General features: G+C 43.8%; 2 protein-coding genes across 2 annotated transcripts in view; both read right to left on the reverse strand.

The window, feature by feature from the left end:
• Positions 1-4,238: 4,238 nt before the first annotated feature.
• Positions 4,239-20,365, reverse strand: LOC138976614 (uncharacterized). Its single transcript, XM_070349481.1, has 4 exons — positions 20,060-20,365; positions 16,759-16,860; positions 13,584-14,775; positions 4,239-5,147 (listed from the first exon to the last, which is right to left on the reverse strand). Exons 1-4 carry the CDS (start codon positions 20,198-20,200, stop codon positions 4,741-4,743), a joined length of 1,842 nt encoding a protein of 613 aa, XP_070205582.1. The 5' UTR covers positions 20,201-20,365; the 3' UTR covers positions 4,239-4,740.
• A 2,936-nt stretch (positions 20,366-23,301) lies between these two features.
• The window catches only part of LOC138976604 (clathrin heavy chain 1), a 46,629-nt gene continuing 42,442 nt past the window's right edge, over positions 23,302-27,488 (reverse strand). The window contains exon 33 of the mRNA XM_070349465.1: positions 23,302-26,546. Within this exon, the coding sequence (XP_070205566.1) occupies positions 26,413-26,546 (134 nt within the window). The 3' untranslated portion in view covers positions 23,302-26,412. The remainder of the gene's footprint in view (positions 26,547-27,488) is intronic.

Raw genomic sequence — 27,488 nt, forward strand, 5'->3', positions numbered from 1 at the left:
GCGCGTAGCGCCAAGTTTTGCAGGCGCGTAGCGCCAAGTTTCGCAGGCGCGAAGCGCCAAGTTTCGCAGGCGCGAAGCGCCATGACTTCTAGGGGGGTCCGGGGGCATGCTCCCCCGGAATTGTTTTTTTTCAAGGGTGCAATTTGGTGCAATCTGGGGCTATCTGAGCCTTAAAATTGGATTCAAACATGGCCCCAAAACTATTTTACTATAACTATGATTAGGAAAAAAAAAAAAAAAATTAAAAAATTAAAAAATTTAAAAAAAAAAAAGGAAAAATACGGAAATTAAAAAAAAAATACGGTTTATTTTTTTCAAAAATACGGAAAATACGGAAAATACGGAGAATTTTCATGCCTGCTCTCTCTCTGTAAATGACAAAGATTGAGAGAGAGGACAGAGAGAGTGTACGGTTAATGTCTTTCTCGTGAGTGCTTACGACTACCAACGCAGTGACTGATTGTGTCGTACTGTGGGTTTGGTCCTAACTACAAAAAATAAAGTGCACATCAATGTTTAGCAGCGGGAACTTCCCCAAAGCACAGCCTATTATTAGAAATGACAGCAACAGGCGGACAATCGGAAACCTTACGTCACCTCAAAACAAAATTGAGCTTGCAAAATCGGGAAACTCCGTAACTTCTCAGCGTTTTGAAAGCCATGCTCCTTCCAAGTGTTCCACAGACGCATGATATGTTGCCGCTTGTAAACGTGCATATACTAACGCATATACATGTACCCAAAAATTCAATTCCCCTCCCCCTCTCGCACACACACACACACACACACACACACACACACACACACACACGGAATTAAAGACAATAAAATAAAATCATAAAAATTCGAAGCCGATAATGCAGTAAGTATACAAAAGTGTTTCTTTACATCCAGCCCTTGTCCGATGAGGGAATACCCTATATTATACATATAACATTTATACTCAGGTAACTGCCCTCCCCCCCCCCCACCCCCCCAAAAAAGACAAACTAAAGAAGAACGAGAAAAAAATACGAGAAAAAACAAACAAACTTAAAACATAAACAAACACAGTCAGCCGGCCAACCCCCACTGTGTGCATGTGTGACTCATAAAACGAGTACCGATCGCCAACCTAATTGATATAACGCGATGTTAGCTGAAACGATAGATAGCCTACTTTCGGTTTCTCAACAAGACATAGGCGGCATGTCTAATTGAGCCGATTTCGGGGGAACACTGACGATTTGACGATACACATTCAGTCAGCATGCTTGTTCCCCGGTCATCGTCGAATCGGGGAGAGAAACCCCCCTAAGTTATTAATAAATGTACACCTAACACTGACATCACATACTGCTTTAGCTTACAAAGTCAGTATATATTTTAAAGATCGTCAGTTTACAGACTTCACTAACACCAAGGAAATGGAAACATCGATACTCAATATTGGGGAACTGTTCTTACACCTGCTGCAACGCCTGAAAAAAGAAATAGACTTTTCACAAATCAATAACTTGATCCTTGTCATGGATGTGATGGGTCAACACGGCAAAATGGACTTACAGAAAGCTGAAAAACAAAAAGTGTTCGACATTTTCTTGAACAGTGGACTTCACGGCGGTTGCTGGCCTAACATCGTGTATTCTGTCATCAGTTTTCGACTGAGTGACAATTGTCAACGTGTTATTGCGGTTAGAAACCACAACAAAAGACACTCGGAACATAACGCTGTTGATTTTCTACGAGAACTGCTGATCCTGGAGTCCCTGCCACCACAAACCATCAAATGGTACGTGAATTTTTCACCGTGTCGAAACTGCAGTGATAAAATCGACGGCTTCATAACTGAAGCACGGACGCTGTATGGAATTCGTCTGCAAATCGACATGCAGTTTCCCTGTCTGTATAAAATTCGAAGGCCTTCGTGTGAACGAGAGCTGTGTTCGCATCTTCAGAGCGTATCCACCTTGGATCATCGCAGAAACATCGAAGGACTTCGCCAGATTCAACAGAATGGAGTGATGCTTCGTACAATTGACGAAGGCGGTTGGTCCGACATTCGTGAAATTTTGAGCGTCGCATTTTCGTATCGGGGTACGCCACGCAATACTGAAGACGTGCGCCTAAATAAGGATTTTCATCACCTGATGTCGGGTAACCATTCAACAGGTAAATGTTAATGTTTTTATTTTAATTCTTATTTGACATACATTTACATGTATTGGTTTAGTTTAGTTTAGTTTAATTTAACTTTTCTCTCCCCAGGGGTGTTTCGCGCACGCACGCGCGCGTGTGTGTGGTTTTCAGTTTTGTTTTTTTGCCAACATTTAAAAAAAAAACCCAGATAGACTGCTAACGTTCCAAAATCATATAGACAGACAAATAAAAGAAGTGAAAACTTATCTGAAGGAATAAGTGTATAAATGTGCACTTCATTAATGTGTCTGTCTGTCTGTCTGTCTGTCCGTGTCTGTCTGTCTGTCTGTCTGTCTGTGTCTGTCTGTCTGTGTCTGTCTGTCTGTCTGTCTGTCTGTCTGTGTCTGTCTGTCTGTGTCTGTCTGTGTCTGTCTGTCTGTCTGTGTCTGTCTGTCTGTGTCTGTCTGTCTGTCTGTGTCTGTCTGTCCACTATAAAGGCCATTGGGTGATTATGCTTGCTATGATTCGTCAGTTGTGGCCAAAGCCTGATAATGAGCTAAGTTGGTGTAATTCGGCATTGGACACGTAATTTCAGTTAACCTCCCACTCCATTACCACCAATATTTATTCAATGCGACCATTAACGTTGCCGTCACATAACTTTTTTTCAGATGGTTTCGTGACACTTGAGCAGCTACTTCAAGAATTTCACCAGATAACGGAAAAGTTCAAGAGCGGTCTACTCATCTAACACTCCTGAAATATGCACAACTCTTCTGCCACTTCCCTGGCGAACAGCTTCTTTGGCTGATGACGACAATACAAGTAGTTTCCACACAATTATTCAAATATGTGAGGTCTGATACTTGTTATATCGATGTGGGACTTAAATGGTAGTAGTTGTAGTATTATTTAATACTACTGCTACTACAACTACTACTACTAATAACAATAATTATATGCTGTTCAACTGTACATTATGTCTCTAGTCGATGATGAATACAATATATTCTGATATCCTGTAGACGTGTATCGAGGTAATATTTTTATTGAATCATGAAATTGTACACTATCTCACTATTTAATATTCACACATAATATTCGTTCACTAGAGGCCTATGCCTCTATAGAAAATGTTACAATGAAACTGTTCATTTGCATACATGTACTTCTTGATTTATAACTACATTTTTGTGTGTGTCCAAATAAGTATATTTTCATTCAAGTAGGGATAAAGAATATGTGATTGATACATTCAAATGCTACGTGATTGTCCATGTCATTTAATATTTTACATTTAGATATAATTAATTTCAACAAATGTGATAATTTGACTATGTCATATAATATTGATTTTTCTGTTACCATATCATATGCTTGATGTATAGATAACATTTTAAGAGAATGTCAAGTTTTGACACCTTACCTTGTTTTCAAACAAATTAAAATATTGAGGAACAGTTGTGTAAGCGTGTATATTTATCAGTGTGGAGAGAAAGAGAGGGGGGGGGAGAGAGAGGGGGGGGGGGGGGAGAGAGAGAGAGAGACTGTATGTCTGCCTGTCTGTCTGTGTATACATGAGGGAGTGTTCTATGTCTGTCTGTCTATCTGTCTGTCTGAGCGTGGTATTATGAATTCAATGCTTGAAAGTATTCACAACAAACAAACATATCAGAGACCTGAAATTAACATTGTAATTACTTCTGTAGAATACATCGCAATTTTTCTCATCAACAAAAACCTCGACTGCAATAAGTGTCATCAAAACCATGCATTCAAACCATGAAAAGAGACCATTACAACAACAACATCAACAACAACAAGAATAAATATGTTACACACAGCCACACAGGTCTTCACGTCAGGAATGCCACTACCACCAGTACCAAAACTAACTCTGTACAATGCAATGACAACAGATATCTGTTTGTTGTCCTTGAAAAACTTATTTACAGTGGAACCCTCTCTTAAAGACCTAAACAAATCTGAGAAAATCAGGTGTTAAAAAGGAGGGATTCTTAAAATGGGGGGGGGGGGGTCTTAAAATGGGGGGGTCTTAAAATGGGGGGGTCTTAAAATGGGGGTCTTAAAATGGGGGGGTGGTCTTAAAATGGGGGGGGTCTTAAAATGGGGGGGGGGGGTGTCTTAAAATGGGGGTTCCACTGTATCTCTTTATCTGACAAAACCTAGCTGTGACTGATCACAAAACCTAGCTGTGACTGATCACAAAACCTAGCTGTGACTGATCACAAAACCTAGCTGTGACTGATCACAAAACCTAGCTGTGACTGATCACAAAACCTAGCTGTGACTGATCACAAAACCTAGATGTGACTGATCACAAATCCTAGATGTGACTGATCACAAAACCATACCTAAACTTAATTACATTACCTACAAGAATAAATTGGATCCTGCTTGCAGATCCAGTGTTACGGAATGAGAGTCAAACAAGCTCACTTGCTCACAGTGCCTGTGTGAGTGTGTCTACAAAGAGGTGATTACACAGCAAAAATCATGATGGATAACATTACTCGCTATTCTCAGTCACTTCCAGCAATGCAATAACAACACACATCTCAAGGAAGACACATGTGAAAATCCTTCTTGTAACCTAGTCTATTACAGATCAGGTTGTATGAGGACACCACTAAAACTTGTTTTCCATCCTTCCTCGAAACAGAAACTGTCATTCTCAGTCTCAGGGCCAAAAGACCTCAACCAAACTCTTTCCCCTGCAGGAACACAGAAAGCAGCGTGGCAGGTAGTAGAATTTTCCTTTGCGCCTATGAATGCAATGACCTTCCCCTCATGAACAAGATCCAGTTTAGCAATGTTTTTGTCAAAGGATCCTGACGTAGCCATAAATAGGTAAACACCAGACACAGGTGCTGTGAAATACCCAGTGTAGCTGTCATACCCGTCACTCAAGTTAACAAGCACATGCTTCAGAATGAGAACCCGCTCTGTTTTCACTCGTACATCAGTTTGAAGAAGTGCGTGAAAAGCAACTTTGGTCTGCATCTTGCCTGCAACAACACAAAAATCATCTTACATGATCTCATACACATTTAAAGACCAGGGGCCAGTTTCATAAGATAGCAGTGAACCGACTGACAGTCGATCGACTGCCCAGTCGATGGACTGTGGTTGATCGCCGGGTCACCGAAAAGCGCGTTTCATAAGCGAATCACCGTCACCCGCGGACAACCGCAGTTGACCGACTGTACAGTAATCCGAATGGCCAAGTCGAGGGCTAAATTTAGCAACATTACCACTTCCGTTTGCTCATTCGCGCGTGGAAATGGCCGATTTCGAAGAAAAAACAAGTCTTGGCCCGCTCAAAATAACAATGACCGAGACTTTCAGTAATTCCTTCGCGTGACGTCTAACCCTCTTACGCCATAATGTGACGTCTTCAAGACATAACCCTGACTTGTCTCCTGGATTACTGCGTCATGATAGATACATTTCGAAGAACAATCACAAGGTTTGGCTCACAATCCAAAAAAGTGTGAGCATTCTGCCATTGACTGTGCGGATAATTACATTTATTTTCGGTTTATAAGCCGAACACAGTGTTGGGGGGAGAGCATCACCATGTTTGGCCGACTTCCCGTGAGACGACCCGCAGTCGGCCGACTGAAATTTTGTTCAAGAAAACCCGAACGTCGGATTACTGTGGTTCTCTCGGACAACTGCAGTTGGTCGACTGTGTTTCTGGCTTATGAAACTGGCCCCTGGTGATAGGAAAAGACAGATCTTCTTCTTCTTCTTCTTCTTCTTGGCGTTCGCAGAGGTTACACAATCAGTCCAGCACTGGTGATAAATGTTGTCGTTTTCTCCAACTCCTGTCGACTGCCGTATAGTTTGGTCTGCAAGGGAGTTGGTGACGGCCACACTTCTTTTCGTTCCTCATCTAGTAAGGGACATCGCTGTAAGATGTGTTCCGCTGTTTGGTCCTCTTGACCGCAGGCACAGGTTGGTGATGGCGCCAGTTTGAACTTTCGGTTCATGTGAGCATTGAGCCTGTTGTGGCCAGTACGCAGCCTGATGAGGTTGACTTGCTGCTCTCTGGACATTGTGTGGTAGTCATCTCTGTTTGTCCTTGGCCTCATCAATGCTTTGATGATTGTCTTCTGCTCACTAAAGCTGACACTGTTTTCAGGTTGGTCTTCCACGGCTCCTTCTTTTGCCAGCTCATCTGCCCTTTCATTTCCTGGTATCCCACAGTGTGCTGGTATCCACTGGAGGACAACTCTTCTGGTTTGTCTGACCATCTGTAATGCTTTGGCCAGCTGTGGGAGTTTGTCGTTCTCTAGGGCCTGAAGGAATGAAAGGGCGTCCGAGAGGAAAACAACTTGGTAGCAAGGGTCTGCGGAGTCCTGAACGAAGGAGGCGGCCTGCATGAGAGCTTCTGCTTCTGCTTTATAGTTTGTGCAGTGTTTGCCAGTGGCAACGCTGGATGTAGCTGTATGTCCCCCAGGGAACTGGATGAGAATGCCTGCACCTCCATTGAGCACGGCGTTAGTTGCTGATCCATCGGTGTATACATGGATCCACGCCTCTTTTGGGTACTGTTCGTCGATCAGGGCTAAGGTGAGTGCCTGTCGAGCTGTGTCATTCTGATCTTCTCCTGAGGTAACATGTGGAACACTGGTGCAGATCTGGATGCCTGGTTTCTCTGTTGCCTTGGGGGTTTCCTCTTCTTCTTGAGTCAGAGGTAGAGTGTTCTGTGGAAGGACTTCCCTGTACTGTCGAGAAAGTCTCTTGCTCTCGTGTACAAAACTGCTCCGTTTAAGCCGGTTCTTGGTGAGGTTGCTCAGTCTGTGCTTCATGGGGTGGTCGGGTAGGCACTTGAGCTTCTCGGCCTGTACCATAGTCTTGGCTTCTCTTCTCTGACAGAGGGGTTGGATGGTGGTAAGCTTCTCCATTTCCTTGATGGGCGTGGATTTCATTGCACCGGTGATGAGTCGGAGGGCCTGGTTTTGCACACGGTCAAGGGTCTGCAGGTTTGTCTTGGCTGAGGTTGACCACGCTGTGGAGCCGTACTCGAGGTGGGGTCTGATTGTTCCCTGGTATACTGTCTTCAGTATCTTCTCGTTCGCTCCCCAGGTGGTACCTGCCAGCTTCCTGAGTATGGCTAGCTTGCGCCGGGCCTTCGTCTCTGCCTGTGCAATGTGTGGTTTCCAGGTCTGCCGTCTATCAAAGGTGACACCAAGGTACGTTGCTTCTTCATCCTCTCTCAGAGGAGTTCCACCAAGCCTAATGGTTCCGGCTTTCTGCTTTGGCGACAGTGTGAATAGGGTGGTGGAGGATTTCTCCTTGTTGATGGAGACGCACCAATCTTCTGCCCATGCGTTCAGCCTATCTGCCGCTTGCTGCATTCTGTAGGTGGCAGTACTTGCGTGCTCCTCCTTGCACCAGATCACAAGGTCGTCTGCGTAGAGAGCAGCTTTGATCCCCTTGGGCATCTCAGACACCAGATCGTCGATGAAGAGAAGGAAGAGTGTGGGGGAGAGGACTCCGCCCTGAGGGACGCCATGACGAAGGAGGAACTTCTTGCTTTTGGTCTGGTCGACGTTAACTCTTGCCCTGCGGTTATAGAGGTAAGAGCGAATCCACTGGTACATGTTGCTGGACACGCCTTTCCTCAGCAGTTTTACAAGGAGTCCATCTTTCCAGACCTTGTCAAAGGCCTTCTGAAGATCTATCCAGGTGACGAAGACCAGCTTCTGTTCCTGAAAGGCATCTTCAACTTCTTGCGCCAGGTAAGTGACCTGATCTTCAGTGCTGCGGAACTGTCGGAATCCAGCTTGTTCAGGGGCGAGGAGGTTCCTGGATTCCAGGTACCACCTGAGGCGCTCGTTCACAATTCTCTCCAGGGTCTTCACAACACAGCTGGTGAGGCTGATTGGGCGATAGCTGGTGGCCTTCTTTGGATCCTTCCCTTTTTTTAAGATGGGGATCATGATCGCTTCTCGCCAGAGTTGTGGTAGCGATCCTTCTTGCCAGCTGCTGTTGAAGACCTCGAGTAGCTTGTTCTCTGCTGCACTACCAAGGTGGGTTAGCATCTCGTTGGTGATGCCGTCTGGGCCAGGGGACTTCTTCGCCTTTGACTTTTTCAGAGCTGAGTGCAGCTCGTGGAGTGTGAGTGGTTGACTCATGGCGTCCACTGTCGACTGTCTGGCAGGTCTCTCTCTTTTCTCTCTTCTTGCTTCTCTCTGTTTCTCGGGGCTAACATGGAGGTTGCTCTCAGCTGCATAGCTTTCAGCAAATTGGTTGGCAGCATGCTTTCCAGTTAGCACCTTCCCATTCTCTTCTAATGTGATCTTTCCTCTGCTGGTGTTCTCATCATTCAACTGCTTGGTGAGCCTCCAGAGCTTTCTGCCATCCTTCTCAAGGTTCAGAGAGCTTGTTTTCTCTTGCCAGCTTCTCCGTCTTGCCTGTAGCTTCTTTTTGAGAAATTTGGCTTTGGCTTCCTGGAGGCGGATGTTATTGTTTTGTGACGGGTTGACTTCTGCTTCCCTTCTGGCGTCTGCCAGATCATTATCCAGTTCCTGCAATTCATTGCTCCAGTAGGGCTTATAGTCTCTCCTGGCACCCCTGGGAATGGACTCACGCGCTGCTCTGAGGATGCTCATGTTGAAGTCCTTCGCCACCATGTTGATGTCTCGACCCTCGACTCTGATGTCTTTGGTGAGTTCGCTGGTGCGGTGTCTAAAGAGGAACCAGTTCGCTCTTTTGTAGTTCCACCGTGGGAAGGAAGCTTCAGTGCAGGACTCCATGCCCAGGGTCAAAAAGACTGGCCGATGGTCACTTCCACCTAGCTGTTCTCCGACCTCTCTGCTGGTTAGCTGGTGCATGTCTTCCGTGCAGAAGGCTAGGTCAGGAGTTGATGTAGTGTGCCATCTTCTGGAGTAGAATGTAGGGCAGTCAAAGGGACTGTTCAAAAGGATGAGACCTTTGTCGTCCTGCCAGTTCTCCACCTCTTCTCCTCTCCGATCCAGGTGGTCATATCCCCAACTCTGTGAATGACTGTTGAAGTCACCCACCACGATGAAGTTGGAGGCCTTTGCGGGGATCGTGTCAAGGGCGAGGTGTCTATCATTGGGGCAGTAGAAGTTGACAAGATGGAATTCTGATGTCTTCGTCTGGATTCGAATCACCTGATATTCGGAGTCCTCCATGTGCGTTTCTATCAAACAGGCATTGATGTTGTTCCTGATGAGGGTCAGGATTCCTCCTTTGCTTCGGTCTGTTCTGTCGGACCTAAGGCATTGGTAGCCTCTCACTTTGAAGGACTTTTGGGGTGTCAGGTGCGTCTCCTGAATACAGCAGATGTTGATGTTCTTCTCATGCAGGATATGCTCCAACTCTGTCTTCTTGTTCAGGATACTTTCTGCGTTCCAGTGCATGACCTGAAAAGGTCGCTGCTGACTGGGTTTCTTCCTGGTTGTGGTGGTGCCAGTCACTTTCCTCCCGCGTCCCCTGGCGTGACAAGACGGACGGGAGGGACCTCCAGTAGTTGGGGCTGGGTCCCTTTGAGGCATGGGACCCGACGCTGCTCCACCCTGGGGGGTCCTCAATGGGCGAGCGCCATTTCCATCTGTGCTGGTTGATTGTGTCATCATTTGCGTAAGTGCGTGTACCCGTGGTTTGTTAGAATGCGCCGTGCGGCCCGGGTCCTCCGTCTTCAGCATTCGGGGTTTTCTGTCGGGGTTACCTCACCCTTAGCTCATGGCCCGTACGTCCTACCCTGAGAGCACAGGGGGGAGGATTTTCCGGGATCCCACCCGGAGCCAGTTTGGTCCGCGGCCGCAAGCGGCTGATCTCCATATCTGAAGACCGTTCCCCTATCCGCCACCCGGGGACGCGCTGGGTTGGGGGTGGTCGCCCCACTGAATTTCCCACACTGGGTTAAGAAAGATCAGCCTGTCCCAGGGAAAAGACAGATCATTCCAATGTTTGCACATGCAGAACATACTTTTCAATCTATTTCTCGTCTTGTGTCCTTTTCACAAATCTGACTGCTATCTTTCTTTCATTGCAACAAATTTCAAGTTATCAAAGCTGAATCAAAATGACGGTGCCCCTCTATGGGCTATTAATAATAACAATAACAACAACAACAAGAAGAGCAAACGCTCGATCGAGTCACTTTCACAGTTCTGAATATTATATGAGGCATCAGATGGACAGGAAGAAATTGCTATTCACAACACAATGAGTCACGCTCACATAAAATTTGAGCCCGGTCACTTTTATAGTTTCCGAGAAAAGCCCAACGTTAAGTTGTGTGTTGCCGAACAGAAAAGGCTAGTTATCTCCCTTGTTTTTCTGATAACGTTCGTAAAAGGCTACAGATGTAAATACTTTGATGTAAAGAATAATCCTACAAAGTTTCAATCACATCCGATGAACTTTGTCAAAGATATAAAATGTCTAATTTTTCCTTTGACGCTGACCTGTGACCTTGAAAAAGGTCAAAGGTCAACGAAACCATCGTTAAAGTGTAGAGGTCATTGGAGGTCACGACTAAACAAAATATGAGCCCGATCGCTTTGATAGTTTCCGAGAAAAGTCCAACGTTAAGGTGGTGTCTACGGACGGCCGGCCGGACAGACTAACACTGACCGATTACATAGAGTCACATTTTCTCAAGTGACTCAATAATAATAACGGGCATTTATAAAGCGCCGTATCAGAAGTTCAAAGCGCGTGACAACAATACATGTATACAAAATTCATACAATCACTGTCAGATTCAAACAACACATCATGCACATCTCACATCCCCAGACTCTATACTAAGGAACTATCCGTAATGTTGTTGGAACAAGTGAGTTTTCAAATTGGACTTAAAAGATGAAATGGATGGAGAGTGACGTAATTGAAAGGGGAGTGAATTCCATAACTGAGGTCCATAATACGAAAACGTGCGGAAGCCATGAGCCTTGCGTTTAAAGCGACCTTGACGGAGAAGTCGAGCATCATCAGAAGAACGAAGGGTGCGAGAGGGAGTGTAGAGGGAGACCAGTTCAGAAAGATAGGCAGGTGCCGATTCAGAGATGATATTGTAGCAGAAGCAGGCAGCTTTATACCTAATACGTTCAGATACAGGAAGCCAGTGAAGTTCTTTCATGAGAGGAGTGCAGGGTTGTCGATGCTGTGCTCTGAAAATGAGACGTGCAGCAGAGTGTTGTACTTTTTGCAAGGGTTGGAGAGTGGAGTCAGGGCAGCCTATGAGAAGGGAGTTGCAGTAATCTAATCTGGACAGAATGCAGGATGTAACGAGAGTTTTAGTGGCATCAACAGTGAGAAATTTTCTTATGGAACCTATTCTTCTGATCTCAAAGTAACATGTCTGACAGACTTTTTTGATGTGTTGTTTCATTGAGAGGTGGGAGTCCATGATGAACCCAAGATTCCTAGCACTATCAGAGAGAAATGTCACTAGAACCTACTGTGATGGAGGCTGGAAGGGAAGTGGTCGAAGAGGAAGCTCCAGAGAAAAGAAGAAATTCAGTCTTGTCATCATTTAACTTGAGCATATTGGGCGGGGATATAGCTCAGTTGGTAGCGCGCTGGATTTGTATTCAGTTGGCCGCTGTCAGCGTGAGTTCGATCCCAGGTTCGGCGGAAATTTATTTCAGAGTCAACTTTGTGTGCAGACTCTCTTCGGTGTCCGAACTCCCTCCCGTGTACACTACATTGGGTGTGCACGTTAAAGATCCCACGATTGACAAAAGGGTCTTTCCTGGCAAAATTGCTTTGGCACAGTTAATAATTGTCTACCTATACCCGTGTGACTTGGAATAATAGGCCGTGAAAGGTAAATATGCGCCGAAATGGCTGCAATTACTGGCCGTATAAAATTTCATCTCACACGGCATCACTGCTGAGCGCCTAGAACTGTACCCACGGAATATGCGCGATATAAGCCTCATTGATTGATTGATTGAAAAGAAGAAATTCAGTCTTGTCATCATTTAACTTGAGCATGTTGTTTGTAATCCATGATTTAATATCTGAAGTGCAGTTTTGGAGAGTGTGCGTCACCGCTTGGATTTCTGTAGGCTTGCATGCTTGTTGGAGTTGTGTGTCGTCTGCAAAGAGGTAGTGATTGACTGCGTGTTGCTTGATGACGGCAGAGAGAGGAGTGGTGTATGTAGAGGTTACATGCCGAGTCTCAGTGATTATTAAAAATAATGGTCGAAGTTTGCGGATCATGAAAAATGCGAGCTTTAGCGAGCTTTTTCATGACCGCGAACTGAGACCATTATTTTTTATAATCACTGAGACGAGGTGTGTAACCTCTTTATTCCTCCTTTCTTCAGTTATTCAAAGAAAAGAGGAGTTTTTTTGCGAAAGTTTGATCGAATCCTATTCTCTCAACCAGTCAACCTGCGCAGGCGATCGATTCATGCGCGGTTGTATAGTTCCGTGCAAATCATTCCATTCTGTTAACACTTCTTGTCAGTTTTCCTATTTTGGACTAAAATCAAGTACACAGATATGCTGTTATTCTGCTGTGGCGGCAAAGACAGATATTGTGTGTTCTGTATATGTTTTGGTATCGCTTAGGATAATGTTTTTTCGTCAAATGGGACCAGCAGACGAACTTTTGCACCCGTGTTCCAACGTTAAAAACTGTATGAAGTTCAGTTTTCTGGGGAAAATAGTGTATGAAACCCCTTTATGTTGTTTAAATTGATGAGATGTGTGCATTTGGTTGCGTGTGATCTGTTTATTAAATGAAATATTGTTGAAAACTGACCGTCGGATTGCAGTCTGTTGTCGAAGAAACTGAGTGAAAAGAAGGGGAACTACTCTTGTCGCTAGACAAAGTATGAGTTACTTGCCTTGGGAAATTGCTTGTGATGAACGGTTTGAGCACGGCAGATCTAGATTCAGAAAACAACCGAACTCATGGATTTTATATGGAGATTCATGTGTTCAGGCCTGTAGTTGTTAATTTAAATGCGGTATGTTTGTATTGTTTGCTCCAGAGATGTATACTTCGTACATTAGAGCGTTCGGAACTTTTCAGTCGCAAAAAGTAGTACCGAAACGGAACAACTTTTCAACCCATTGCACTATCGAGGATTCAGGCTGTTGCTGGGTCGTTATTTGTTTGGTTGCTGGGTCATTATCAAAAAATAACTACCCCTACAAGTTTACAGAGGTAAAGAAGCAGAGGGGGGAATAAAGTATAATAATTCATAAATATAAAACTTTGACTATCATCAGAAACAAAATATAGACCGCCCTCCCCTTATGATATGACACTCCCGTTGGGTGACCTACCCAACTTCCAATCTAAGATGGGTCTCACTATAAAACTTATTTTCCCTAAAAGGATTCCCAAAACAACCCCATCAGCGAAAGAGTGTTCTTAAATAAATTTTAAAAAAATTTAACTTTTGCACAATTTGGCAAGAAGATAGTGAGGAAATGCTTACCAAAGTTTGACTTAACGATCTTCAAGGCTGCTTCATGCTGATCAACAGACCTCCTGAGGCTTGCAATCTCTGACTGAGCCAATGGTACACAGCCTTTGCGGGTCTCGCTCTCTGCTGTAAGCTCCTTCTTCAAGGCAGCAAATTCCTTCTGTGTCTGGACATCTCGAACTTGCAGAGCAGCCACGTCTTGGCAAAGCAGAGCACTTTTGTCCTTACTGGACGCCTGTTCTCTCCCGAACATCTTCATTGCATCTTCCAGAGATGACACTTTGGACAGCAGCTTGGCATTCTCAGAAGACATCTGCCCATTCTTTTGCTTCAGGGCATTCAACTCTGACTGTAGGCTTGAAGTTGTATTCTCATGCTTCCTTTCCAAAAGTTGCAGCTTCTTCAAAACATCAAATACAGCATCCTGTGAGTTGTCTCGTGTTCTGTCTGCCAGAGGTACGCCATCTTCTTTAGCATCATCTGTGACCACATGGCTTTGGGGTACTTCATCAACTACATTCTCATAAAAAATGCCATCTTTCCCTGGCTCTCCCGTTACAATCGTGCCAAAGACGCTTTTGAAGTACTCCTCAGGAGATACCACTGGTTTGCTGTGTCGGGAAAGGCCAAACTTGCCGTTCGCTTTGCTGCAGTCTGCAAACCTCTTCAGTTCCGCTTTGCTCAGCATGATGCTTTCCTCTTTCATGGCTGAGCTCTTTCTCTGGGAGGACAGCTGGTTTAGTCTGGCTTCAGCTTCTCGTGCGGCCACCACTTCAGCTTGTATCTTCTTCTCCACAGTCTCTGCCGCATCTTTAAGACTTTTCAGACACTCCTCTTTTACTTCAGTCAACAGGCGCAGCTCTTTGGTGTAAGAAGTGTTCAAGCCGTCTTCTATTGCTTGTTTCTCACGGCTTACTTCTTTCTTGTTATGTTCCAAAATTTCCAGGGCTGTTTGGACGACCTTGACCTGATTTTGAAAGGTTTCATCAAGGCTACCCGAGGCAAGTGTGGGTTTGGAAGGTGTCAGTACAAGGGTTGTGACTTGGGTCGATCGACAACATTTGTTGTGGATTCGGTGACACTGAGAGCAGAAGTAGCCACACTTGGTGCAGTGATAGCCGGCTGGCTGACCTCCGTCACACAACTGACATGGGGAAGGTGTCCGGTGAGGGCCACTGTCATCATTGATGATGTAGAAGTTTGACTGCAACAGGCGACAAAAAGTTGGTCATTTTCATTATTATACCTTATTTGCATTTTAAAATACAAATAATATTTATAATGCAACATTCGATTCTAGTTAGAATTACTTTAATTTTAAGACAGAAACATGCACTCTTTTGTAGTCTCAGCTAACCGCCTAAATATGAGTTTTGTTGGACTCTGACGTCACATGACTCAAAGAAGGGAAATCCAATCTCCAATCGATACATTATGTTTTTCCCTCATTGAGATAGTTTTTAAGAGTAGAATTTCCCTGCACTAGGCTAGCAAAAGATTCATTGTGGTTACTGTTATGTTTTAGAATCATACAGTCAAGAAGATAATGTTTACATCAAGTGCCTATGGTTAACTGTCCATCCCTACTCCAGCACCTGAAAAATAATGTCCTTATTAAGCAGTACCTGCTATTCAGACTTTGTCGTGGGACAGAGTTTTCTTCCACACAAGATTATGTTGATTGTCTAACAAAGCCCTCGGGCGGGCAAAGACACATGCTTGAGCTGTGCAGACAAAAGAGATAGTCGCCACGTGTACTAAGATATAGCTCAGTTGGTAGCGCGCTGGATTTGTATTCAGTTGGCCGCTGTCAGCGTGAGTTCGATCCCAGGTTCGGCGGAAATTTATTTCACAGAGTCAACTTTGTGTGCAGACTCTCTTCGGTGTCCGAACCTCCCCCCGTGTACACTACATTGGGTGTGCACGTTAAAGATCCCACGATTGACAAAAAGGTCTTTCCTGGCAAAATTGCTTAGGCACAGTTAATAATTGTCTACCTATACCCGTGTGACTTGGAATAATAGGCCGTGAAAGGTAAATATGCGCCGAAATGGCTGCATGCAATCTACTGGCCGTATAAAATTTCATCTCACACGGCATCACTGCAGAGCGCCTAGAACTGTACCCACGGAATATGCGCGATATAAGACTCATTGATTGATTGATTCAGTGATGTTCCGAGGCGTCGGTCATCGGTCATAGACCGATTTAGGTTGTAAAATGACCGATTGCAAACACCTCTGTCCCGTCAAATGACCGATCCGATCGCGAAGTCAGCGGTCATTGTCCGATAGTATTACGTCTAGAGCGGTCACTGCAAGAAGAATCTGTACAAACTGAAGTATCAAACCCCGTTAAAACGAGTTCGAATCGGGGCCTACTTGAACTTCAATTTTCACTCCCGGTCGAACAATAACACAAGGGACGCAACTCTCGACCGAACAATATTACAAGAGCCACAACTCTCGCTACTTTTGACAGCGACACTTTACTTCCGCCGCCACATTTCTGCTAAGATGCCGCCGAAGAAAACGGTTTGCGTGGGAAAAGGGCAGACACTTTTGAGTGGCTTTGTTAAAAAAAAGTACGACACGGACAGTCAAGTTGCAGGGCGTTCGGCCCCGTCGGAGACTGAAGCCTCAGAAGGTGAGCCAATAGATCTACAACCTCAGAAAGAGACGCAGGAGGAGACGCAAGAAACGAAAGTAGGGGCGACCAGAAAGTTTGTGCAGAGCTGGTTTTCTATGTTCCCTTGGCTCAGCTACAGCAAAGAAAAAGAACTGATGTTCTGCACCATCTGTCAGGAGGATGGCGTTGCCTCAAACTCGTTCACCGTTGGCTGCAGCAACTTTCGCAAATCCGCACTGGCATCTAAAAAGGTTAGGTGCCATGATTGGTTCGCTTGATCTGAATGTCCTATTGTTTTTTTGTAGTCAGGACATAATGTCCTATTAGTTTTTTGATTCAGGACATTTTGTCCTGTTGCCCTCCAGTCCTAGGAACATCACTGTTGATTGATTGAAGATAAAGAGCCAACACAATGTTTACGGCCAGCATATCCGACAGTCATGAGCCACTGATTTGCCCATCTAGGAAGCTTCAATTTTGACATCAAACGACAGACCTCGATAAACACAAACACACACATGCGCACCCAAACAGGCATAAAGTTCTACATAAATTTTACCTGAAATTTAGCCACACCTCCAGGTGGCACAGGTATGTCCGTTCTACAGGTAGGACAGGTAATGCTGGCACAAGCTGCTTCAGAGCCATCTGTCTGTGTAGCCTGGAGAACACAATCAAAAAAGACACTGTGACGTAACCATTAAAATTTCACATACATGTACATTCTGTCTATCAATTTCTTGTGTTTCTTGCACTTTTCCTTGCATCTAGGATAATCAGACCCACATACAATGGAACCCTCCTTTTAAGCCCCCCCCCAATTTAAGACCTTGCTTTTTCAGACTTTCTGTTCAGAACCTCTGTAAATTTACCCCCATTTTAAGACTATCGATCCTTTTTAAGAACTAATTTTCTTGGATTGTTTAAGGTCTTAAGGGGGGGGGGGGGGGGGGGGGGGGGGTGGTCCTCTGTTCTTAAAGACATACCACGGACCTACATTCTACTGGATGGCTGTCTCAGGATCTAGGTCACTTTAGTGGGAATATCGGTCAACTTCGAAACCTGGGGACCAGCCACTTCCGGTTCTCCTTTCAGAGTAATGAGATTGCTGGGGCCGTAGAATTTTTCATCCAGTTTTGTCCTTTTTTCCCAAAATTGATATTAGTCGGAAGAAACAAGCACACGTGTGGTACGTGGGGGTATTTCCCGGCGAGTTTTCAGTGTTGTTGTTGTTGCGAAGCGAAGCGGCGTGCGGAAGGCAGGCAGTGTGTGCATCAAACAGTGTTGTTGTGATGGATGGATGAGTGAGTGATGAGGGTGAATGAGTTAGTTAAACTGTGACTGAATATCTATTGATTGATTGATATTAAAGTGAACATTAGGGGGGGGGGGGTAGAAATGCACCATTGTGCACTCGCCTTGATGTAAGGAACACTACTGCAGTCTCCAACAGCTTCAAAGTGGGTTAGACAGGCTCTTGATAAAGACTGAGGCAAAATGTGCCAAATCACACATTGTCTTGTAAGAAGGAAAAATCTTCATTTGTCACCTTTCTGCACTTTTTTGACTTTGAGTGCATAGCCACAATGGTCACAGACAAGATGCATCAAACAGATTTGAAAAAGACCCCAAACTGAACTTGTTATGACTATTTGTAACCCCTCTCACCTTTTTGACTTGGCCGTACCCAAGCCAAAAGGCTAAAAAAATCATAACTTATTCCATGTTGACTTTTTGGTGGGGTGGACCTATTGTTCCAGACTCGCCTTGATTAGAGCAAAACTAGTGCAGTGTCCAACAGCTTTTAAAATTTGTTTTGACCTCTTGACAATGTACATGTCAACATGTAATCCTAATCCCTGACTGTTGTGTAGTAAGAAAAAATCTTCATTTCTCCCCTTTCTCCACTTTTTTGTGTGCCAGTGTATAGCCACAATGGTCACAGAAAATATGCATCAAACAGATTTGAAAAAGACCCAAAACTGAATTTGTTATGACTATTTCTAACCTTTCCCACCTTGTTCACTTGGCCGTACCCAAGCCAAAAGGCTAAACAAAAATCATAACTAATTCCATGTTCACTTTTTGGTGGGGTGGACCTATTGTTCCAGACTCGCCTTGATTAGAGCAACACTAGTGCAGTGTCCAACAGCTTTTAAAATTTGTTTTGACCTCTTGACAATGTACATGTAAACATGTAACCCTAATCCATGACTGTTGTGTAGTAAGAAAAAATCTTCCTTTCTCCACTTTTTTGAGTGTCAGTGCATATAGTCACAATGGTCACAGAAAAGATGCATCAAACAGATTTGAAAAAGACCCAAAACTGAATTTGTTATGAATATTTCTCACCTTTTTTGGACTTAAAAAATATTGGCCCAACAAACACAGCAAAAATCTTCATTTTTCCCCTTAATTTCTTCATCATTTTGTCAGATCGAATTCATCCTCGTCCTGTGAGGGGAAAAAAAAACCCGTCTATGAAATATTCATAGTTGTTATACGAATTGAAAACAAAAAGGCTATTAATGAGAACACAAACAAGCCAAAGTTTGCAAACTACTAGCTTAGTAATAGTAGACTAGGAGTAGGAAAGTCTGCAAGTGTACTGTTGAACAACTTACAGTCGACAAAGCGAGTATTTACGGCAACAGGGAGAACAAAAAACGTAAGCAAGAAGATTTTCAATATTATAAAATCAACAGTTCATAAGTTATACGCGGAAAACATAGTAATAGCTTTCATTTTACTCGAAGAATGTCGTCGACGTTGAAGTTTTTGCAGACGACATTGCTGGTGGAATTGAAACCGGATGTGATCGGTCCCCCACAGTTGGTTTGACCTCGTTTCTCTCACTGCCTGACAATGCGAGAGAGAGAGCGCGCACTGAGACAGCCATCCAGTAGAATGTAGGTCCGTGGACATACAGTGCAACTTTACACAGACTGAAATCTTTTGTCTTACTGCTATAGCACATGAAGAGCTAACTGTCTGAAAACTGGCTACACGTACATGGTTGCAATGGGTACCTTTCTTTACTCACAAATGGGATATAGACTACAAGGTCTTGCTTAATAATTAATTAATAGGAAGCTTAGAAAATGAGTCTTGCTATCTCGAGTACTATCAAATGCGATCTCTGCAGAATACTGTATGTATGCAGTTCAACAATTGTCTAGCATGAAACGTTGCTCTAACGCCTTCGGCAATTTTGTTAAAGAATTAATTTGTGAATTTGTTTAGTTGCCTCCCTTGGGGTGATGCAAAGAACAGGCCACTAAAAAACTAGACGCTAGATGTCTTAAAATGGAGGTAAATTTACGGGGTTTTGGACAGAAAATGTGAGAAAAAAACCCAACGTGACAGTCTTAAAAGGGGGGTCTTAAAAGGGGGAGTTCCAATGTATTCTAACTGTGTCATTAATTATTGTAAGAGAAGCCCCAAGCTTAAGGTCTTTGTCTTAATGCAGTATCTCTTGTTGCACTTTAAGTGTCAATTAAGTTTCAGACTTTATTGATCCATCTGCTGAACAACAGACAAGAAAAGATTGAAGTGGTGTAGTTATATTGTTTCCTTTACCTTTGCAAAGTCAGTTCTAGAAATTCCAGGCCAGTAGTTGCTCTTTTTGTCTGAAGCGTCAGTTTCAAACACGATAGTTTGTCTCAGTATAGTGTAAGGTTTACAACAATTCTTCAGCAGGATCTACTGTGAGCAATAAGAGACTTAAGTTAATTGCTGTAAATCATTCAATTTTGCCTACTTTCGGTTCTACTCATCGTCTGTCTGTCACTGGCTGTGTCGCTGCGGTCCACTATGCAACTCTTAAACAAGTTAGCTGTACACAAAGCAAAATGTTCTACCTGTGCCAGTGCCGACAGACAGGGCGAACAAAATGTGTGGAAACATGGGAGCAGCTTGGGCTGACGTCCGCTGAAACGTTCAAGGCAGACGCTGCATGTCACTCTGCTGTTGCTGTCAGCCATCATCTCGGAAGTCGCCATCTTGAACGCCTTCTCTGTTTCTCTGTCACGTGTACCGTGTTCTGTGATTCGTCCGATGTAGTCATGTGGTTTTCTTTCTCTTCAGAGAAACGCCCACTTTTCGTGTTGTTACTGATTATTTAATATGTATAGCTGTATTATTATAGCACAAACTGTGTGTGTTTATTTGTTTGTTTGAGGTAGGTTTACAGATTTTTAAAATTTGTTTTTAATGTCATCAAAAAGCCAACAAACACTGGCACAACAACATTAGGTTTCTCTTAAAGCTGTGGTCTATTTATGACTTTCCCGGGCTAAGAGGTTGAAAAACAGGGATACAATCATGTACAGAATTCTGTACAGCAAACGCTACCCGAAACCCCACCTATACGGCGTGTATGACCTTGAGAGCTTCAGTCAACGCTTGAATTTTGCAGGGATAACATCCGGTTTGCTCTCTCAAGACTGATCATATTTTATCTTCAAGAGAGATCACGGGGAAAAAATAAACGCCCCGGCGAAGATTCGACCTCTCGACCTCGTGTCTCATGTCCTAACCACTAGGCTACAGTGCCAATTGAGAAAAAGAAGGAAAAACATTGATATGAATTCATGGACATGATATGTTATTCTTGAAGCAGCACGATTTATATCTCTATCCGCCCATTGTTCAGAAGTGAATACATGTATAACTATTTCTTAGATGTCTGGTTTCAACTGCACAGAGCTTTTGAGAGATTCAGTTACTGTTCTTGTCATTTTCTTGCATGTTGTAAATAGAGATATTGCAGCTATTTGCATGGCGTGAATGTATTGCGATTCCGTAAAACATGTTTGCAAAAAAAGGCAAATTTTAATGTCAATTTTTACGTTTTTGCAACGCATGAATGGTAATTCAAGCGTAGAATGATAAAATGTATCAATTTTTTTAATCTTTGACAACATTGGTGAAGTGGCCTAGCGGTTAAGACATCGGCCCCGACATTTCGAGGCCCCGAGGCCTTGAGTTCGAATCCCTGCCAAGTCGTTTATTTTTTCTGCTCGATCCTTCTTGACAAATATGCTCAGCTCTGCGAGAGCAAACCAGATGTTACCACTGCAAAATTCAAGCGTTGACTGAAGCTCTCAAGGTCATACACGCCGTATAGGTGGGGTTTCGGGTAGTGTTTGCTGTACAGAAATCTGTACATGATTTTGTCCCAATTTTTCAACCTTGTAGCCCCGGAAAGTCATAAATAGACCACAGCTTTAACCAAACAATAATACATTACTGTCCCACAAAAACAGTTTATGTTGTTCATGTTCTTTGTCTTCTGCTACATTTCTTTTCTGAAACAGGATTGACAGTGACGGTGACTTTGTTATACACGGAAGACAAAGTAGAAGCTAACGAAAAGTAGGCGAAGAAGAGGAATGAATTAGGGCGGACAGGTAAAACAAGAAAAAGAATAAAGATAAAATGTGCCCAGTTTGTGCAGTGCAGTGGAACCCCCATTTTAAGACCTCTAAACATTTGAGAGTCTGAGAAAAACCGTTGTGTGGCCAACTGCAGTCTCCCTCCACTGCAAGCTGTACGGAGGAAAGGAAGACCTGGAGAAAACGGCAACCTTCGTCTCGCTGTCCGGGCTGACAATATAACAAGTGTGATCGACAAGAAGAAGAAGAAACAGAACAAACTCACAAACATTGTTACATGGTCGCCTCAAAAGTATTATTCCTTGAACTTTTTACAAAATGAATATTCATGGGAAAATTCATACACTGTGCACATAGAGCACATGGGCCGTTGATGTTTGCTGTGTGTCCAAGTGAAGGGGGGATAATCCTGACCTGTCCAGATGAGAGATGGCGAGTCAGATTGTTCACATGGGAAGGACAGTGCCTTCAAAGTGTTGCTAGTTGATTCAAATCAAATTAAATATTTTACGAGGGTTGTGGCATATGCAATATAAATGAGCTTTTTTTTTCAATCAGCCCTCGCCTAGAGAGGGACTACTCAAATCACATATAAATTTATACATGGACATTAATTTTTAAAGCTTGATTGAATCATCCAACAGCACTTTCAAGGCACACTTCTTCCCCCTGTCAAAACAGACAGGCTGTTTCCTGACCGCATCATCCACCTTTCTATCAACAGCACTTTCAAGGCACACTTCTTCCCCCTGTCAAAACAGACAGGCTGTTTCCTGACCCGCATCATCCGCCTTTCTATCAAATATGCTTCCCTTTGTGCAAACAAAATATGTGTGCTTACAAGCCTTTACGTTTTGGTCTCCTACCTGTGTAAGAAAAAATGTAACTGGTTTAGTCTGTGCCTCTTTGATAAGAAAAGCGGTGATGTAATAAATCGAACACACACGCATGCACACTCACACCAAACACACACACAGTGACACACCCACACAGACAGACAGTGACACACTCACACCAAACACACACACAGTGACACACCCACACCAAACACACACACAGTGACACACTCACACCAAACACACACACAGTGACACACTCACACCAAACACACACACAGTGACACACCCACACAGACAGACAGTGACACACTCACACCAAACACACACACAGTGACACACTCACACCAAACACACACACACACAGTGACACACCCACACCAAACACACACACAGACAGTGACACTCACACCAAACACACACAGTGACACACCCACACAGACAGACAGTGACACACTCACACCAAACACACACAGTGACACACCCACACAGACAGACAGTGACACACTCACACCAAACACACACAGTGACACACCCACACAGACAGACAGTGACACACACACCAAACACACACACAATGACACACCCACACAGACAGACAGTGACACTCACACCAAACACACACACAGTGACACACCCACACAGACAGACACACACTCACACCAAACACACTCACAGTGACACACCCACACAGACAGACAGTGACACACACACCAAACACACACAGTGACACACCCACACAGACAGACAGTGACACACTCACACCAAACACACACACAGTGACACACTCACACCAAACACACACACACACAGTGACACACCCACACAGACAGAAAGACAGACAGACACAGACACACAAACCCCAAGCAGTATGGTTCAATATATTTATTGGTGACATGTATAGACAGGACTACTCAAAGAGCCAGGACTGGGCTACAGTACGACCCACGCCAAGTGTCAACGCAACACAACATACAGTATGCATAATCATGATCAAAGATGTATACTCTTTTTCCATCTGACATTTTTCACATTTTCCACCAAACGCCGCCTTATCTTGTATCCTAGGCTTCCTTGATGGTCTCATTTGTCCAATGCTGTTTCAAGTTCATAAAAATTACCTGCCTGCATCTTGCTTTACAAAGAAGACTCCCCTGATTACTCAGGCGAGTCAAAACTCAGATGAGTAAAAAAAAAAAAGCCATAGTAGTTGCTGTTGGAGTCAAATGAAAACTTAGGAAAAACGTTGGTCACAAAATCATCCGTACAAAAAAAGAATCAAAACCAAAACAAACCTGCTCGACACACAATCATGAATTGTATACAACTGATAATTACAAATTTTACACTGAAACATAACCACTCTGTTAGTGGTAAGAGAGAACAAAGACTTTAAAAATCAAAATTGGTATCCGGCCAATCAACAAAACGTAGAAGAAAAAAAATCAGAACACTGACAGAAGTAAAACAAGTTCTTTTAACATAAGTGATGATAAACCTTTGACATATCGCAGAGAGAAAGATGAAGCACATGTTCTCTTGGCTTTAAAATAAAATCACTCATAAAATTCATCCATCCCTTTCACAAAAGCTAGCTAGATGCATCGCGGTTAATAACAGAAACCCATGCCAAAAGCCAGAAAAACGCTGGTTATGCAACTTATGGTACCACCTAAATTGACACGCTTCCAGAAACCGCACACACGATTTAACATTAAAAAGGTAGCCGCAAGTTGGGGCAACAAGACATGACAAGACTCGGATGGTGTTGGGATGGTGCATAAATAACGATGAAAAGTTGGCAAGTATCATCATCTTCTTCTTGTCGTTGTGAAACTCACTCAGCTTCTCCACAAAACCATGGAGCTTTGGGCTGTCTACGTGCATGACTTTACACTTTTCTCTCTGCGCATCGCAATCAATCATGTAGAAATAAGGACTCTGGAAAACCCATGTTGAAGGATAACGCAAGTAAATATGTGCAACTCTGACAAAACGTACAAAGGAAAAAAGCAAATCAAACCTCACAAAGACATTGGCAACAACCACCTTGAGCACCCTAACAACGTACACTTTCTTTTCTTGTTTCTTACACTTGCAGTCAGTCTTGAGGCTGCTGCTTCATGGGCGTCAAGAAAGCCTACAGACAGAACCTCTGACCACACGACCAGTGGCGTACTTTGTCTAACTGCAACGCATACCAATGTCACTGGCGTACTTTTTCTAACTGCAATGCATACCAACTTCGCATCTACAATTTCTCGTCACAGTACTAACGCTTCAGGCCACCATACTGTTCCAACTAGTCCGTCTTGTCTACACTGAACAAAAGGAGTAAAATTCTTTACAGCTAATGATAATACACACAAAAATGGTTATAAAGATGTCCCGAGTATGGCTACCTATACAATGAAATGATAACGCACTGCATTCAAAAACAAGTAAATCACAATCAGTCCTTTGTCTACAGACTACAACACACATGCTCCTCGACTCATTCTGTTTTGTTTTTTGTACGCCTCCACTCTGTCTTCTAAACACTGTGCTATATCGGAGCTTTCCTTGAAACAACGACCATCTCAAATGAACAAGCTCACCGAGGATGTTTCTCAATGCTATCTACATTAACTACAGGTATGAGTAAAACATTGACAACATCAGTTTCAAAGAACTTCTATAGCCTAACTCGCTGGTTGTATTTCCCACAATTTGACAGACGAAGAACACGCAAACTTTGTGTCTAAGAGTAACAAGAACTCTCTGCAAAGCAATCACAAGAAGTTGAAATGGAACAAACTTCCGCAGTTTGTAAGTGACGAGGAAGATGGAAATTCTTCCTCCAGTGCAAGGCATCTGCTCGTTTCATCACAGGCAATATGCTGTGCAAAACAATCACAACACTAGAAGACTAAGATACCTCGCTCCGTCAGAAGAAAAGAGCAAACGAGTATTTCAACAAGCTCTAAAAATGACTCACTCACTGAAGAGAAAACGGGGATTATGTTTCGTGTTCGAGTAATGCCAAAGGTAAAGGCTAAACCTTCACACTTACAATAATTTTAGTGATGATGGTTTGGGCGATGTGAAGTGCATATATCTATCCAAAGCATGCAGAAATGGTTACAAGGTGAAGAAATAAATAACCAATGGGCAGCCTCCGCTCTGACAAGCAGAACTGACAACCACCACTTTATGTTGCACCCAAATAAAGAACCTTCAAGTCAAAGGTTAAAAAAAAACACCACAGGGGGGAGGGAAATAACATCTACAAAGAGGTGTATGCATTTTATATCAACAATGCTAGATGAGCGATCTAAGCAACAGTTCTGTAGGGTTAAATCAATATGATCCACTACAAGCTAGTCCACTACACAAGAATCAGCGTTAAGCACTGCAGAGCGATCAGGAATGTGTTTTCACAGAACTGCTCCATCACTCCCCACTCGTTCACCTCACAATCAACTCATTACATTCATATCACTCATTATGAAGACAAGGAGAAAGAAAGAAAGAAACAACATTATAATGATCTTTTGTGTGTGTTTTGAAATCATAATCTGTACGCTCAATCATGCGATAAACGTGTAAGTTGACACAAACCAACAGACAGACAGACAGACGAACCAATCACATGTATACATAACCTTGTTTCCGGGTCCTACATCAAGGTTTTGAAATATTGCTGCAAGTCCTTTAACACATACGGAGCATTTTCTTCAAAATACCTCACTCTTACCACCTTGCCGACCATGGACGCAAGCTACAAAAGAACAAAAAAATCCCCCTCCCGTCATCAGCCAGTCGACCAGCTCTTCTCCCACTCTCTACCTTTCCTCCTTTCCGTTTTGCATTCACAACATAGTGCTGATAAAGATAGAGCCCTGAGCACACCATGACTGCCATCGAGGCGTTGGCTTCTCTTTTCCGCTGACAGGAAGAGTTGTGGCCCATGACTGGAGGAGCTGGGGGTTGTCGCCCTTGTTACATGCTGTAGCCATAAGCGGGCATCCCAGCAGGCATGCCACCATAGCCGGGAGCGGCTCCGTAGCCTTGCTGTTGGGGAGGAACCATTCCCATGGGGGCCGGTCCTGCCGTCAGCATCAGCTGGGCCTCGCCTGTTGTCAAGCAAATCAACAGTGCCAGTGTGAGTTTATATCCTTCATGCAACTACTTGGTACAACATTCTTAGCTCATCTTCCTTAGACCAGGGCCGAGTTGCACACAGCCTGACTGGGTGCCACGCGGTCTGATTGGTTAAAATCACAACACATCTCAACGACGACCAATCTAACCCCGCCATTAGGGTGGCCCCCATTTGGTATGCACCCAGTTTAGCTTGGTGCAGGTCAGCCCTAGCTACCAAATAGGGTTTAAACACACGCAGGCACACACACATCATCCATCTGCTGCTATAAGCCACCGACAGCAAGCAACATTATACAGGGGAACCCCCTTTAAGATCCCCCAATATAAGGTTTTCTCCCTCTCAAGACCCTGTTTTCTCAGACGATTTGTTCACCTCTAAATTTACCCCCATTTTAAGACTCCTTTTTAAGACCTGATTTATTAAGATTCTTGGAGGTCTTAAAAGGGGGGTTCATATACCATGTACCACAGAGAACCTCCTGTATTACTAGCCAACCCAGAGCCAGTATCTGTTCATCCCATAACGAGAACCTCCTGTATTACTAGCCAACCCAGAGCCAGTATCTGTTCATCCCATAACGAGAACCTCCTGTATTACTAGCCAACCCAGAGCCAGTATCTGTTCATCCCATAACGAGAACCTCCTGTATTACTAGCCAATCCAGAGCCAGTATCTGTTCCAAGTCACATAACAGCAGCTGGGTCATAGATTTGCTTGTGGTTCGAGTTCATGGATCTGCGAGAAGCATTCCCACTACTAGGTACAAAACCCACCAGCCACCTACAAACAAAGCTAATGGCGTAGTGGCGTGGTGGTAAGACATCGGCCTCCTAATCGGGAGGTCGTGAATTCGAATCCCAGCCGCGGCCGCCTGGTGGGTTAAGAGTGGAGATTTTTCCGATCTCCCAGG

The sequence above is a fragment of the Littorina saxatilis genome, linkage group LG9 (assembly GCF_037325665.1).
Source record: "Littorina saxatilis isolate snail1 linkage group LG9, US_GU_Lsax_2.0, whole genome shotgun sequence".
Classification (NCBI taxonomy): Eukaryota; Metazoa; Mollusca; class Gastropoda; order Littorinimorpha; family Littorinidae; genus Littorina; species Littorina saxatilis.

What these genes read in the sequence shown, in the direction of transcription:
- LOC138976614 (XM_070349481.1), bottom strand. Translation starts at nt 20,200, where the DNA reads ATGGCGACTTCCGAGATGATGGCTGACAGCAACAGCAGAGTGACATGC. An exon ending in GTCTGTCGGCACTGGCACAG is followed by an intron (nt 16,861 to 20,059) that starts GTAGAACATTTT and finishes TGTGTTCTCCAG; the next exon opens with GCTACACAGACAGATGGCTC. An exon ending in GAGGTGTGGCTAAATTTCAG is followed by an intron (nt 14,776 to 16,758) that starts GTAAAATTTATG and finishes CGCCTGTTGCAG; the next exon opens with TCAAACTTCTACATCATCAA.